Genomic DNA, 14,191 nt, shown 5'->3' with positions numbered 1-14,191 from the left:
CATGGGAAGGGGTTGCTGTCACCAGCAAACCCAACTCCTGTCTTCCAGCCTGGGCCTCCATGGGACATGAATGCTGTTACCAGCAAGGGCAGGGCTAGGCTGCTTACTGTGAGCCTGGAGCTGCTGGGAGGGGGACAGCGGCTTCTGACATGCACACTGCATGCTGGAGGCTGCAGAGCTTATTTGGAGGTCTGGGTTTGTGACATTGGCATTCATAGGAAGCTTCTCCCTGGGGAAGTGCTGCAGCCTCCAGATGCCGTGCTATCCCAGATCATCCTGCTTCACAGTCTTGTGATGTGCAAAGCAGGAAGCTAGGCTCATTTTGTTGGGAGTACAAACCACCCTGGAGGATCCTGTGAATCTAGTCCAGGGTCCATAGGGTCTAATTTTCCTGTGCTAGTGATGCACAGTGAGTTGTGTCCCTTCTGCATGCCTGAGAAGCCAAGGGCAGGGGTGGAAAATGGTGCTGTGGTATGTCCCCTCTGCTTTCTCTGCTGATGTCCTTAGGACGCTCCACTGGAAGGATCAGCCAAAGAAGTGTAGAAGTGGGGTGGCCTGGGGCTGCTGGCCAGACACCTCCACTCCATCATGTGCAGAAACAGTGGGACAGCTGTATCTCACCATCCTGTCCAGTGGCTGGTCTTCACAGAGGCCCTGGGCACTGCTTTTGGGTATGCAGTATGAAAACCAGTATGAAAATCAGTATAAAAACCTGATGGACTATGGCTACTGAGTATGAAAACCTGATGGAGACACCACTTTGCTTGCATCTCCTGCAAAGGAAATGGTCTAATGCTGGGGGCGTTAGATAGCAGCATCCCAAGTCTGTGGGTGATGCTGGCTCCCCAGGCTGCATCCCTTGAGCCCACGTTGCTTGGTCCTGCTGAGAGCAGCAAAGCCCTGCAGTCAGAGCTGGATGTCTGGCTGGGCTATTGCAGCCTGGCCACCGTGTATCCCTGTGAGTGACCTGTGCCCCGTGCTCGCAGAAGGGCTGGTGAGGGAACATCTCTGGGAGAGTTTGTGTGTGTGGGGGCATCCCAAGGCACTGCCTCACCTGGGAAGATCCTAGGGAACCAGAGGGTGTTCAAGTAGACCCGTGCCGGACCCCTCCCAGGCACACAGCTGGGGGAGAACCGGGGGGGGCCCTTCAAACCCTCGCTCCTGAAATCAGGGTGTTATATTTACTTTCCCCTTTTGGCAGCTAGAAGGGGAAGCCCATCCCAGCCCCTCATTGTTGTCTCAGCGAGTTAATCAGATGCCATAATCCTGTTGTGGAAATATCGGGCCTCCCTGGAAACAATGGGGAGCGAGAATATTGTGGTTAAATTTCAACCAGCTGCCTCCCTGCTCTGTTTGATCCCCGCCCGCAGGCCCGGGCCCCTGGCGAGCAGGCGGCGCGGCGGGGGCCGGAGCCCCGGGGGTGCCACCCCGCGCCCACTCCGCCGCGAGGGAGCCCCCGCAGGACGCCCCGAGACGGGGGGCGAAGGGCGTGCGGCGGGCCGGGCGCACCTCGGGGCGGCGGCGGGGCTGCCCCGGGGGGCAGGTGGCGGCGGGCACCCCCGGTGGGGTGGGCTGCGGGGCTCGGCAGGGGGGAGGAGGCTGCGGGCGGCCCGGGGCAGGTTCCACGGGGAGGAGGCGAGAGAGGGAGGGCGCTGGGAGGCTGGGACACGGGCAGGGTGCGGTCCTGGCGGTTCCCGGTCCCGGATCTCTTCAATTTCCCCTCTCACTCCTGCCCAGGGAGCCGAGGCAGCGGCGGCTCCGGCTCCGGCTCCTGCCTTGCCGCGCTGACCGCCGAGGCGCAAACCGCGGAGGGCTCCGGCAGCGCCGAGCCCCGCGCCCCGCGCCCCGCAAGCGGCCGCTCGCCTGCCAAAACAAACGGCCCTTCGCTATTTATTGCCGCCGCCGGGCCACAGCGGCTCAGAGCGGGCCGACGCCAGCTCGCCGCACCGGGCAGCCGGAGCGCACCCGCGCCGGGCAGCCGCCGCGCCCCGCCGCCGCCGCCGGCACCGGCACCTGCCCGCCGGCTGCGCGCCGCATGGGGAGCCCCGGGCCGGGCGGCGGGAGCGGCGGCCGAGCCTAGCGGGGACCCCGGAGCCACCGGTGCCCCGGGCCGCCCCGGGGCCGCCGGGCGCGCCATGAAGCCGGCGCGGCTGCTGCTGCTGCTGAGCGGGTGCGCGCTGCTGCTGGCGCCGGCCGTGCGCGGCTGCGGGCCGGGCAGGGTGGTGGGCAGCCGCCGCCGCCCGCCCCGCAAGCTCATCCCGCTCGCCTACAAGCAGTTCAGCCCCAACGTCCCCGAGAAGACGCTGGGGGCTAGCGGCCGCTACGAGGGCAAGATCGCGCGTAACTCGGAGCGCTTCAAGGAGCTGACGCCCAACTACAACCCCGACATCATCTTCAAGGACGAGGAGAACACCGGCGCCGACCGGCTCATGACCCAGGTACGGCACCGCTGCCGCCCGGTTCTACCCCCGCGCCGGGCATCTGCGGGCACGGGGGCTGTCTCAGAGCGCCCTGCTATCCGCTCTCTGGGGACCGTGTGGGCCCCGCGCTGCGGCTTCCCCGTCCTGCCCCGGGCATCCCGGTGCCGGGTCCGGGCTGCCGGCGTGCAGCGGGTGCATCTCCCTTCGTCGGGAGCTCTGTCCCTTCGGCTGCGCTGTGCGCGACGGACAGCACGCTGCGCCTTGGGACGGCAGCACCTTGTCCCCCGAGATGGCAGCACCCTGCCCCGCTGCTCCTCGGAGCCTGTGGCAGCCGTGCCTAAAGGCACCCCGAGGAACGCCCTTGTGAATCCCGAGCTGGCAGCACCCTACGTTGCTGCCCCTCAACTTTAGTCCCACTGGTCCCCAGGCTGGCATAACCCTACACTCCAAGCTGGCAGCAGCCGGCCCTGCCGTCCCTGAACTGTGCCACACTGCCCCCGATCCAGCAGCATCCTCCCACATCCCCTCCATCCGGCAGGGCTGTGCTGCGCTCTTCCCTGGTCAAGCAGCACCCTGGCCCATGCAGCCATCCTGCCCTTGCCCCTCTCCTCTGCCCACCCACTGGCAGAGCAGGCAGCGTGCCTGTTGGATCCGAGGGACAGACCAGAGCCTGGTGTGCTGCTGTGTCCAGGACTGCTCTTGCTGACCTTGGCCCCACTAGGACACTGAAACCCTCAGTGCCCCCTCTTCCTGCATGTCTCGTGTGGGATGGTGCAGGGTGCTCAGTGGGAACTGCTCGCTGTGCTCAGGGCTGGGAACAACCTGTTACTGCAAACGCCTTGTTGCAGTCAGCTCACAAGTACCCCGGGCCAGCAGGAAGGATGGGGGGGTGGACAACACAGACGACAGCAGAGGAGGGGGGGTGATGCTGGACGAAGGTTACTCTGTGTTTTAATATTGCCAGGAGAATGCCTGAGGGTTTCAGGAATGCAGATAAGGAGCCGCACGGCCTTGCTAAGAAACCTGGCTACCAGCCTCAGCAGGGTTGCAGCCTGAACGAGCTCCTGGGGGAAGCAGAGGGGAGCTGGGCTGTCTTTCTGCCCACTGTACCCCCTGGTCAGGGGCTGGCAGGTGGGTGAACACGAGTGGCTATGATGATGGGCACTGAGCAAGGCCCTGGCCATAGTGCCTGACCAGGGTATTCATAATACTGGGAGGAGAAGCTTCTTGGGTGCTGGCTTGACAGCTCTGCAACCCCGTGTGCCCTGAGAGCATGTCCCTTAGAGCAGGGACCATAGTCCAGGTTGGTTTTCAGGCTGGGGACTGTAGCAGAAGGACCTGGATCCCCTATAAAGCAGCAGGCTTGAGGAGTTGTACAAGTTGTGGTTGCTGGTGACTGGAGCCCTGGGGCTGGGCTGTAACCTGCCTCCCCTGGGGAACAGCTTCAGAGATATTTGAGGAAGCAGTGAGCTCCTCCGGTCCATACATCGGGGAAGTGGATGACATCATTGGAGGCAGGAGAACGCTTCTTGCTGTGTTTTCTCCTGAGCGTGCTCCCTCCACCTTCTGTAACCCAGCCAGTGCCCCTCAGCACACCTGGGAGAGAGAGATCTCTGTGTCCCTTGGGCCAGCCTAACATTTCATGCTGTACCACTGCCTTGTTGGCTGAGTACCTAGAAACATCCTGGTCTTCTTGCGTTGCACAAATGAGGGTTTTTACTCCAGCAGGGTCCCTGGCCACCACACATCCATGCACAGATGAGTACCACTGTGCCTTGGGCGGCTCTGCAAGGAATTGTTCCTCTTGCTATGGAGGGGACATGATTTCTGATAGCTTGCTGCCATCCCACAGCCCTCTGGGATTGTCCTGGCCCCTGGCTGGGGGAGATCCCCCCCAGATATGGGAAAACTCTAGCTCTGGCACCATGTCCTGTGTTGCTATGGGTTGGGAAAGGCCATTGACCCAACTCCTTGTCCCTTCCCCCAGAGCACTGGCTTTTACTGCTGTTGACTCACTTCAAACCTGTTTTCTTTCCCCAAGTCCAAGGGTCTGGGTGTCCCAGGCAGCCGGAAGATGTCGCCTGCTTAGAGGAGTGGGTAGTGCTGCTCTCTGCCCGCCTTTCCTTTATCATTTCATCTTCCTCAAGAATTCCAGTGTGTTTGCTCTCACTGGTCCCACTCGGAGGTGCTGAGATAAGGCTGGAGGCAGAACCCGCCTCACCTCTCCCCAGCAGCCTGGCCCAGGAATGCCATGGGTCCCCTGCCCCCATGGAGTCCCAAACCCAGCCTCTCCCTACCCCAACCATCATCCCTTGCAGCCACTGCTTGTCCAACTGACACAGAGACCAACCTTACAGTGGTGAGGAATCTCTCATGAAGACCTTGGGGTAGGACTTTTGGCTTCCTTTGGGGGAAACCTTCCTTCAGGAGGAGATGCTAGTAAGACCCCTCTTCTCCTGGCCAGGCTCTGGACATGGGAGTAGCTGTGGCCAAGCACACTCCATTCACGACACCTCTGCTGAGACTGTGATCACACCTGAGTGTCTTCCATACTTCCCCTGAGATGACCCTGAGGTCCCTGCTGACTGTGCCTATCTTGGGGCTCTGTCCTGCTGCCTTCCCTAAAGTGGTTTGGAGTGCCCCACAGGACATAGTTCTGTCCCCGGTATGGACACAAAAAGGGAGATGCAAAGTTGGGCAGAAGGTGGGTAGAACGTCTTTGCTCAGCCCAGCTTGACATCCCCATGATCTTCACCAGGAGGTGCATGGGACAGCAGAGCCACCAGCTTTTTGTGGTCATATGGGGCCCCATTCTGCATGTGAGCTGGGGGTGCCTGGTCATCTGAACCACTGCAGGGACAAGCTATGCCCTCCCTGCAATCACCATCAAACACAGATGCCGTGGACAGCTCATGTTTATTATTTTTCTGGTCCCTGCCTACTTGTTCATACAGGCAGCAGAGCCCCCGGGCAGGCATTGCCCATCCCTGCCTACTTCCTACAGCTCGTGTGTGCTCCCTGAGCGTTGCTGCCTGCTCCTTATCCACCGCTGTCCATCGCTGTCCATCCCTGTCTTTTGTTCTCTTCTCTCTGCCTCCTGTGCCTGCTCCCTGCACATCCCCACCTGCTCAGCCTTGCCTATCACTGCTTGCTCCCTATTTATTTTAGCTCATCCCTGCCTGTTTCCTCCTCATAGTTGCTTCTTCCCTGCCGATCCATGGTTGTTGCTCGTCCGCTGCTGCCCTGCTCACCGGTTCCCCACTCGTCAGTACCCGCCTGGTGCTTGTCCATCGGTACCTGCTCCCCGCCGGTCCCCGCCGTCCCCTCCGCGCTCTGACACCTGCTGGCCACCGCTGGCAGAGCCGGGGACACGGTGCTGCGGGGCTCTGCCTGGCGCGGTCCCTGCCTGGGGGAAAGGGCTGGCACAGTCCCGCTGTCATCGTGCGCGCAGGGTGCCCTGGAGGACAGAAAGGCTGGCAGCGAGGGCCCGAGCGGTGCCCAGAGCGCGGTGCTGGCATGGCAGTGGCAAGGCAATGCCTGGAGTGATGGCTGGGGGGCTTCAGGGGTTCCCTCCTCACCTCCAGTGCTGAACTCCCTTACTGCGGGGTCCCGGTGGGGCTGGGGACCTTGGGAACAGCTCGTCACCGGCGCCAAGTGGCACCACGGTGGTGCTGGATGGGGACAAAAGTCACTCTCCTCCCTATTCCTCCTCCCCTCACCTAGCAAACTGTTTGTCCAGCACCTTCCTGGCTTATCTCCCCACACCCAGAGAGCTGTGGGATGACGGCAGACCTCATGTGGGGCAAAGGCCTGCCTAGCACTGCCCTTCCCAGGGCCTGGACCCTGCCAAGTGAGAGCAGGTTTCCTCAAGAGCAGCAGCGCCCACCTTCCTAGGATGGGAGCAGGTGCTTGGGGTTAGGGTGAGGACCTACATTTTCAGCCCCTGTGGAAACAGTGTTGGGACATTTCTGAGCCTGGGGATGTAGCCAGCATCAGGTTTTAAAGCCCTGGCTCATGCTTGCTATAACTGTCTCAAAACCCATGACATGCTAGAGTGGGGAGCTCCAGTACTGGAGCATCATGCAGAAACATCCCCAGCAGAGGCTGTTTTTTAAACTGCTGTCCAGTAATTTCATTTAATGCTTCCCAGGACTGGCTTTATGACCATGAATGCTCTGTCCCCTGCCTTGATTTTATGGGACTCCTTGTATCCTGGGGAATGGCACTGAGAAGAGCACTGGAGTCTTTTACTTCTGTGGAGGCAGAGCTCTCCCACCCAGCAAGCACTGGGTGGTGACAATGGGACTCTTTGGAGCTGGCTGCCTCAGAACCAGTGGTACCTGTAGGTGTGAACCTCAGCCTTTGGAGCCAGTGTAAAAACACCCGATTCTCAGCTTGGCTTTTTAAAATTGCCTTAAGTTTTATACAGTTTCACTTGGTGTGATTCTTAGGGTGTGCTGTGCAGGGCCAGGAGTTTGATCCTATGGGTCCCTTTCAACTCACTCAATTCTATGATTCTTCAGGACCTCACAGAATTGCCTTTCTGGGCTGCACAGCCCTGCTCCATTCACCTGGTTTTCTGTAGAACATGCCATATTCCTTTTCCTATACCTTTTCTATCTCTCTTCCATCCCTTTAGCGGCAGGGCAAGGGACCAGAAGCTGGGGCTTTACTTCTGCAAGTCAAGCACACAGAGTTTTGATCTTTCCCTGACCTTCGGCTGTGGTTGGGGGATGTGGGGCAGGGCAGGATAAGGCTGGGAGGTCTGTCAAACAGGCATTTGGAGCTGGCATCCCTCTGCTTGCTGGGGAGGACTGCCACAGGCACCTACTTACATGTGTGACCCGTGTGACCATGAGGTCTGGGGTTTTAAGACCTGCTGCTGTTCCTCAGCCCAGGATTTTCAACCCTTGTGGTTCGGAGAGGTGAAGGGGGATTCACTCCACATTCGTTCTGTTCCAGCTCTTGGAACAGAGCTCTTGGGCAGGTTTGGCACTTCCCATAGGAGCAGAGACTGCACTTCCCATAGGAGCAGATGGCTGATGCTATGGGGCTGCCCAGTGCTATGTCCCTGTTACACAGGACTTGAGGAGCCATACTTGGGGAGCTGTGTTAAGGACAGGGCGGGTTGTTTCATTTGTGCCTGGAGACAGCCCTAGGGTCCCTGTGACCTCCTCCCAGCCAGGAAGCAGCAGAGCTGAAGCTCCTGTATCCTTCTGCTGTCAGATGGGGACTGCTGGGGTACAGTTAGCATGGGGCAGGTGAGCAGAGAGGGTGTTTCAGCCCAGGCCAGGCTGCATTGCCCAACAGGCTCTCAAATGAGCCTGGGACGGGGGCAGAGAGGGAGGAGAAGAGTGCCCTGTTGGGTGCACTCTCCTCTGCCCAATGGTGGGGTGTCAGGCTCTGCAGGGAGTTTGGAGAGCCTGGGGTAGACAAGGCACCTCATGTTCTCAGATCTTCCTCTGCTGGACCAGCCCCCAAGGGCCTGAGGGCCCAGGGAGGCTTAATGGAAGCATGGTGGGATGAAGCCTGCCAACCAGGCAGCTAATTCCTCCCTCCAAAAGCTTTTACTGACTCTGTCCCTCTTCCCTGCAGCGCTGCAAGGACCGCCTGAACTCGCTGGCCATCTCTGTCATGAATCAGTGGCCAGGAGTGAAGCTGAGAGTGACAGAGGGCTGGGATGAGGATGGGCATCACTCGGAGGAGTCGCTACATTATGAGGGCCGAGCTGTGGACATCACAACCTCGGACAGGGACCGCAACAAGTATGGCATGCTGGCTCGCCTGGCCGTGGAGGCTGGCTTCGACTGGGTCTACTACGAGTCCAAGGCACACATCCACTGCTCCGTCAAGTCAGGTAAGTCTGAGCTGGGGGCAGTGAGCGCAGCTGGGGGCCTGACCCCCTCTTGCAGCATAGCGGGGGAACCTGGGGAGCCTGGCTGGCTGGGTAGGGTGCTCCTGCAGGGGGTGCCAGCTTTTGCATCCTGATTTCTCTATCCAGGGCAGACAGTCAGGTGGGGAGTGAGTCACACACCTGTGGCCAGCCAGTACCATGGGGCAGATTCCCCATCTGGCTCCCATAGACCTACATCTTGACCCACCCTGTCTACCCTCTTCTTTTTCTCAGCCCATATCCTTTTCTCCCCCAGCCTGACCCCTCAGTATGTCCATCATCCCTGTCTCCCCTGCCTCTGCCCTTGCAGTCCCTTAGTGCCCACACGCAGCCTCATCCAACCCTGCCCCGCTGCACTGCTGGCTGCTTTTGAGCTTCTGCTGTCACCGCAGCATCTGTCCATCCCTGCCTAGCCGGGGATGGGGTCAGGACATGCAGACAGGGACAGGCCAGGGTACCCTGCGATCAGCTCTTGGCTGTGCAGCACCATCTGCAGAGGGGAGCAGAGCTTTGAGGGCGGTGCTTTGAGGGGTGCCGTCGTCGCTGGGTGGAGGACGGGGCGAGAGCTGCTCTGCGGCCCTGTCCGCGGTCCGGAGGGAGCTGCAAGCCCCGGCCGAGCCGGCTGCAGAGGGCAGCAGCGCCCCGCGCACGGCGCCGCCGCCGCTCCCGGCCCTGCCGCGCCCGTGTCCCGGCGGCGCGGGGGGCTGTGCCCGTGCGAGGGCTCGCGTGGGCACGGGGGCGGCCTCGGCGGCTGCTGGCACACACACCCCGTGCAGCAGGGCCGTGCCCGCACACGGAGCCCTCGCACACGCGGGCACAGACGGAGCCCTGGCACGCACACCCGTGTGCCGCCGTGCCTGTGCTAACCCCGCGCCTCTCGTCCCCGGGCTCGGTTCCCACCGCACTGTGCCTGTCCTACTGCCCTAGCCCGCAGCCAGCGGCTCGACAGCCCCAGACGCCAGGCTGGCCCCCCGCGCTGACCCGCTCCCCGTGCTGATGCCAGGACGGGCACACCGCCGGCCGGCGATGGAAGTGGGGCGACCGCGCCGCAGAGAGGGAGTGATGCGCCCCCGAAGAGGAGGGACAAAACGTGGCCGGAGGACCGGGACTCCCGTGCCCCGGGGCACCCTGTGGGGCTGGCAGCAGGAGTGGGGCCAGGCTCCGAAGCAAGGACCATGACCCCACAGATATGAGGCTGGCCAGAGGAGTGGGGCTGTGCCCCTGGAGAAAGACAGAGGCTTTTGAATCCTGGGATGCTCCCCTTGGACCAACTGAAGAGGGATGCCATAACCCAAGCAGCAGACTGGGGCCCTGAGGCCCTGGAGGGCTTCTAGAGGCTGGTCATATTCCCCTCACTCTGCAGCAGCTCCTCAGGGCTCTGGGTACCCCGTATTTATCTCCAAGGCCATGGGCAACCCAAGAGTGTGTGGTGGAGGCTGTGGGGTACACATCCTGATCCCCTCAGAACTGTGTACAGAGGGCAGCGGGGCTGCTCCTGCCTCTTAGTAAATGGCTTTTATTTTTGTATGGATGGCCACCTGGCCTGTTGTATGTATTGTGTCTCCTCGGGTCCTTCCCTGCACCCACCTACCCCTCCACGCCCAGCACCTATGCCATCCACTTCTGCCAGGCACCCCTCTCACCCTCCTGCTCTGCTGCCTGCCAGGAGATGCAGGGTGCAGGATGTGGGACCTGGCCTCTGGGGCAAGGACAGGGCAGACACTGCACATCTTCTGAGCAATAAAAGGATTCTGTCCCAGAGATGGATGCCTCTCTTCATGGGCTTGGGGGATGGGATTTGGCTCTGCCCAAACCTGGGGAGTGATGGGGGCAGTGCCATCTGGGTGGCACATTCAGTGATTAGATGAGACAGCTGGGAGAGGGCTCTGAGGTGGCTTAGAGCTCAAGGATGGAACTGTGCAGAGCTAGGAGCAGGACCCTGAGGTGAGATGCCACTGGCAGGGGGCAGGAGGGTATCATATAGACACTGACTTGGGAGGTGCTGGGACTTGGGGGAACACTGCTGCTGGTGTAGCTAACTACCATTCCTTGGGAAGCCAGGGTTCTCCTCCCAAGTGCCAGAATGGGCCCCTGATGACACTTATCTGGGGAGGGGTAGGAGCTCTGTGCCACCATCCCAGGATACAAGCCCAGAGAGTTTGGGTCCTTTACCCTGTGGGAATCACTATGGAAGCCCTACACAGGAGGCTGGTAGCTTTTGTGCTATGATGGCCACAGGTTGTGACAACTCCCTAGACCCCAGAGAAGCAGGAGCTGGCTGGCATCAGTGGTGCAGGGATGAGCAGGTGGGAGAAGGGAGCAGGACTGCCGCATGGGGTGGAGGGGCACTGCAGAGCTGGGACAGGGTGCTGCATCCTGCACTCCTCCTCACAGCATCCTCCCAAGCAGTACCCAGCACCAGCACTGCAGGGAACAGGGATGCTGTGGGGATATGAAGGGTGAGGCACCGTCTCAGGGCCCTGCCTCTGCTTTTTCAAGCTTCCGGTGCCCTCTGGTAGTGTTTTGCACATTTCAGTGTGTGGTAGTGTCCCACTCCCCCTGCCAATTTTGGGGCTTGGGACCTGGCTCTGTACAGCAGGCTGAATGCCCTGGGACCATGCTGGAGTCGCCAGCTGCCACCTCAAGTGACATGGTGGCTGGGAGATGAGGTGCCTAGGGGACATTGGTGGCTGGGGTTATTAGGGGACAAGCTCACACTGGTGATGCCAGGGCAGGGTTATGCCTGGGTGGGCAAAGCCGGGCAGACTGGGAAGGTGTCTACGCACGGTGGAAACGTGGTGCTGAGGGTCTGGCTAATGGGTAACCCTCGTGTCCTCTCTCTCCCTGCGCAGAGCACTCAGCCGCTGCGAAGACGGGGGGCTGCTTTCCCGGGCGGGCACTGGCAACGCTGGAGGACGGTGCCCAGACGCCACTGTGGGCACTGCGCCCAGGCCAGCGAGTGCTGGCAATGGACGGGGCAGGCAGGCCCACCTACAGTGACTTCTTGGCTTTCCTGGACAAGGAGCCCCGTGCCCTCACCACCTTCCACGTCATCGAGACGCAGGAGCCCCCCCGGCGCCTGGTCCTGACGCCCACCCACCTGCTCTTTGTGGCAGAGAACGCCTCGGCGCCCACCGCCCACTTCCGTCCCATCTTTGCCAGCCTCGTGCGCCCGGGACACTTCGTGCTGGTGGCGGCTGGGGGGGGCAGCTTGCAGCCTGCTGAAGTGGTGCGGGTGTGGGAGCGGAGAGATGTGGGAGCCTACGCCCCGCTGACGCGCCATGGGACGCTGGTGGTGGACGGCGTGGTGGCCTCGTGCTTTGCGCTGGTGCAGGAGCAGCAGCTGGCACAGCTGGCCTTCTGGCCATTCCGGCTCTACCACAGCCTGGTGGGGTGGCCAGGGGTGCAGGGAGATGGTGTGCACTGGTACTCAGGGCTGCTCTACCGCCTGGGCAGGCTGCTCCTGCCCCCTGACAGCTTCCACCCACTGGGAATATCCCAGGCGGAGAGCTGAGGGTGCCCCACAACCCCAGCCAGCACAGCTGGTGGAGGTGGTGGCTGCAGGGTGACCCGCTGGGGGCCAGCACCCCCTCCCAAAGCTGGGTGCCCATGGGAAGCTGCCTCCAGCCCTGCCTGCTTGGGGTACAGCCACCTCCTGGGTGGGGGGCACCGAAGCTCCACGGTGTGCCTCCTCCGTGTTCATCACCCCCTCCTCTCCTGCTGTTCCTGGGGACAGGAGGGAGGCATGAAGGGTTTTCCCCCGGGATAGGGGGTTGCTCCTGGCTGGATCCACATGCTGCTATGTGTGTGTGTGTGCGATGTGTGTGTGCGTGTGCAGAATTAGCTGATGGAGGTCTGAATGGGAGGGGGGAGAGGAGAGAGCCCTGGCTGCTCCACTGAGGTTCTCAGCCTGTCTGCACCCAGTGGGGAGGTTTTGGGAGAGGGGCCCAGGGCCTCCCACCCAGCCTGGGTGGGAAGGTAGGCAGTGTTATGTCCACCCCTGGGATATGGCAGCTGGAAGGAGGGTGACCCAGGTCCTTAGCCCAGGTGCAGGGGAACCCAAAACAAGCAGGGATGGGGGATCTGGCACAGCTCTGGCATAGGTCCTCTGACTTTGTGACACAAGTTCCACTGGAGTGATAGACTGGAGAGTGAGGTGCTGAGCTCTGCCCAAGCCAGCACCAGAGCCACCCAGCCGGGCATCCTGTGGGGCTGCTGTGACAGCATGGGGTGCTCTGGCTGGCAAGAGGGGCTGTGGAGGTAGACATGGGCAGAAGGGTGCAAATGCCAGCCAGACATAGACACACTGGTAAGAGCAGGGGTGGGGAGAGTCAGAGTTGCAACCCCAGCCTGCTGGAGCCTGAAGAAAGAGGCAGAAGAGAAAACCTTCCCAACATCTGGCCTTGAACTGGCTCAGCCCAAAAGCCTTTCCCCGCCCCAAAGCTAAAAAAGCTCCTCAAGGTTCAGACCCTGGCTGGCCTGAGTTCCCTGAGCCCCCAGTACCCCAAACCCTCAGGGTAATTCGTTGCTGCTCACCCACTCCTGGGACCTGGGGAGAGTCCCATCAGAGCTGCAGCCACAGTTCCCCTACTCCAAATCCTAGCCAGAGCCTCAGCCTCCTCTAGCTCCACCTAAGTGGAGGGGAGGGGGCTGAGGGAGGCTGTGACCCATGCCCCCCCTGTAGCATCACGCGTCTTTATTTATTTATCTGCTCTTTGTATGTACCATAGATGGGAGGCAGTGTGGGCGCGTGCAGGGTGGGATGGAAGTGCAGGGTGGGGGCGGGAAATCGTTTGGTTGGGGGGGGGTGATTTTTTTTTTTTTTTAACAAAAAGCAGAAATTATTTAAAGATTATTTTAAAGCACGGCTTTTATGGTGATTGTTGTCCAGGATGAAGTGAGGGAGTGTGAGCATGGCCGATGGCAGGTGTATTTTTGTCTCTTCACTGGATGTACCTCTCCTGGTTGGGGATGCAGCCCAATAAATCCATTGTCTCCCCAGTGGGAGCTCGGAACTCTGGTGTAGGGAGGGCAGGCAGGGATCGGGCGTGCTTGCTGCACCCGTTGGTAAAGGGCAGGCAGGCCCAGAGGGCCCAGAGACCCCAGTGCCCTCCACCAGAAGGATGACATCTCTCTCCTCACTACTTCATTTGCAGGGGAGGTGGGCAACTGGAGGCTTTGGGATTGATCCAGTCTACACAGGACCAAACTGTCATTAGAGCCACCTGGAAACTAAGGCAAGTGGGGCAGGATGCAGTAGGGACAGCCACTGTGGGGCTGCCAGGGATAGATACGTCTTCCATCCCAGTCTGGACTCACCACCTCAGTGTCTGTCCATCCTTCTGTACCACCCCCAATCAGCCTGTATCCTGTAGACAGGTTTCCAGTGTCACTAGTGTTAGTCAGTGCTGTCCCTCACCCCTTGTCAGCCCTCTCCCCCCTTTACCCCATCCCCATGCCAGCAGAAGGAAAGTCCAGCAGGCAGCACCCACACAGCCTCCCCGTACCTGTCGCACCCCACACTCCGTACACACCCTGCCCCATCTCCAGGCTGCCCTGCCGTGCTCTCCTGGGCCATGCTGGGATCAGGATCTCCCGAGGGCTTTCCCTGGACCTCACAGCACGGCAAGCGTGAAGCAATTCGGCAGCAGGCTGTCAGCGAGGGCCCTCATCACCGGCCTAATTTAAGGGCTCTGCAAGGCGGCACAGCTAATTTAATTAGGTTCTTATTACAGAGAAGGACAAATTGGTCCCCGGGGGGAGCACGGGGTCAGGCTTTCGAGAAGTGCTTTATGGAGTGAAGTTTCCATCAGGCTGTCGTCGCAGGCAGGGGGAGCCAGAGGCAGAGGATGCATAAGGAAGGGATAAGCTCTTTGGG

The 14,191-nt window shown here is 60.8% G+C and overlaps 1 protein-coding gene and 1 long non-coding RNA gene across 2 annotated transcripts; one reads left to right on the top strand and one right to left on the bottom strand.

Annotated features, from left to right (window-relative positions):
- Positions 1–1,412: 1,412 nt before the first annotated feature.
- IHH (Indian hedgehog signaling molecule) lies at positions 1,413–13,314 on the top strand. The gene is made up of 3 exons (XM_030277326.4): positions 1,413–2,438; positions 8,016–8,277; positions 11,166–13,314. The coding sequence occupies exons 1-3, from the start codon at positions 2,136–2,138 to the stop codon at positions 11,825–11,827; spliced, it is 1,227 nt and encodes a 408-aa protein (XP_030133186.2). The 5' UTR covers positions 1,413–2,135; the 3' UTR covers positions 11,828–13,314.
- On the bottom strand, positions 5,320–6,128 carry LOC140684555 (uncharacterized). Its single transcript, XR_012056954.1, has 2 exons — positions 5,999–6,128; positions 5,320–5,877 (listed from the first exon to the last, which is right to left on the bottom strand). It is a non-coding gene; the product is annotated as an uncharacterized lncRNA (long non-coding RNA).
- Positions 13,315–14,191: the final 877 nt, after the last annotated feature.

The sequence above is a fragment of the Taeniopygia guttata genome, chromosome 7, assembly GCF_048771995.1.
Source record: "Taeniopygia guttata chromosome 7, bTaeGut7.mat, whole genome shotgun sequence".
In the NCBI taxonomy this organism is placed as follows: Eukaryota; Metazoa; Chordata; class Aves; order Passeriformes; family Estrildidae; genus Taeniopygia; species Taeniopygia guttata.
The sequence above is the reverse complement of the archived record's forward strand: the minus strand, read 5'-3'. Positions and strand labels throughout refer to the sequence as shown.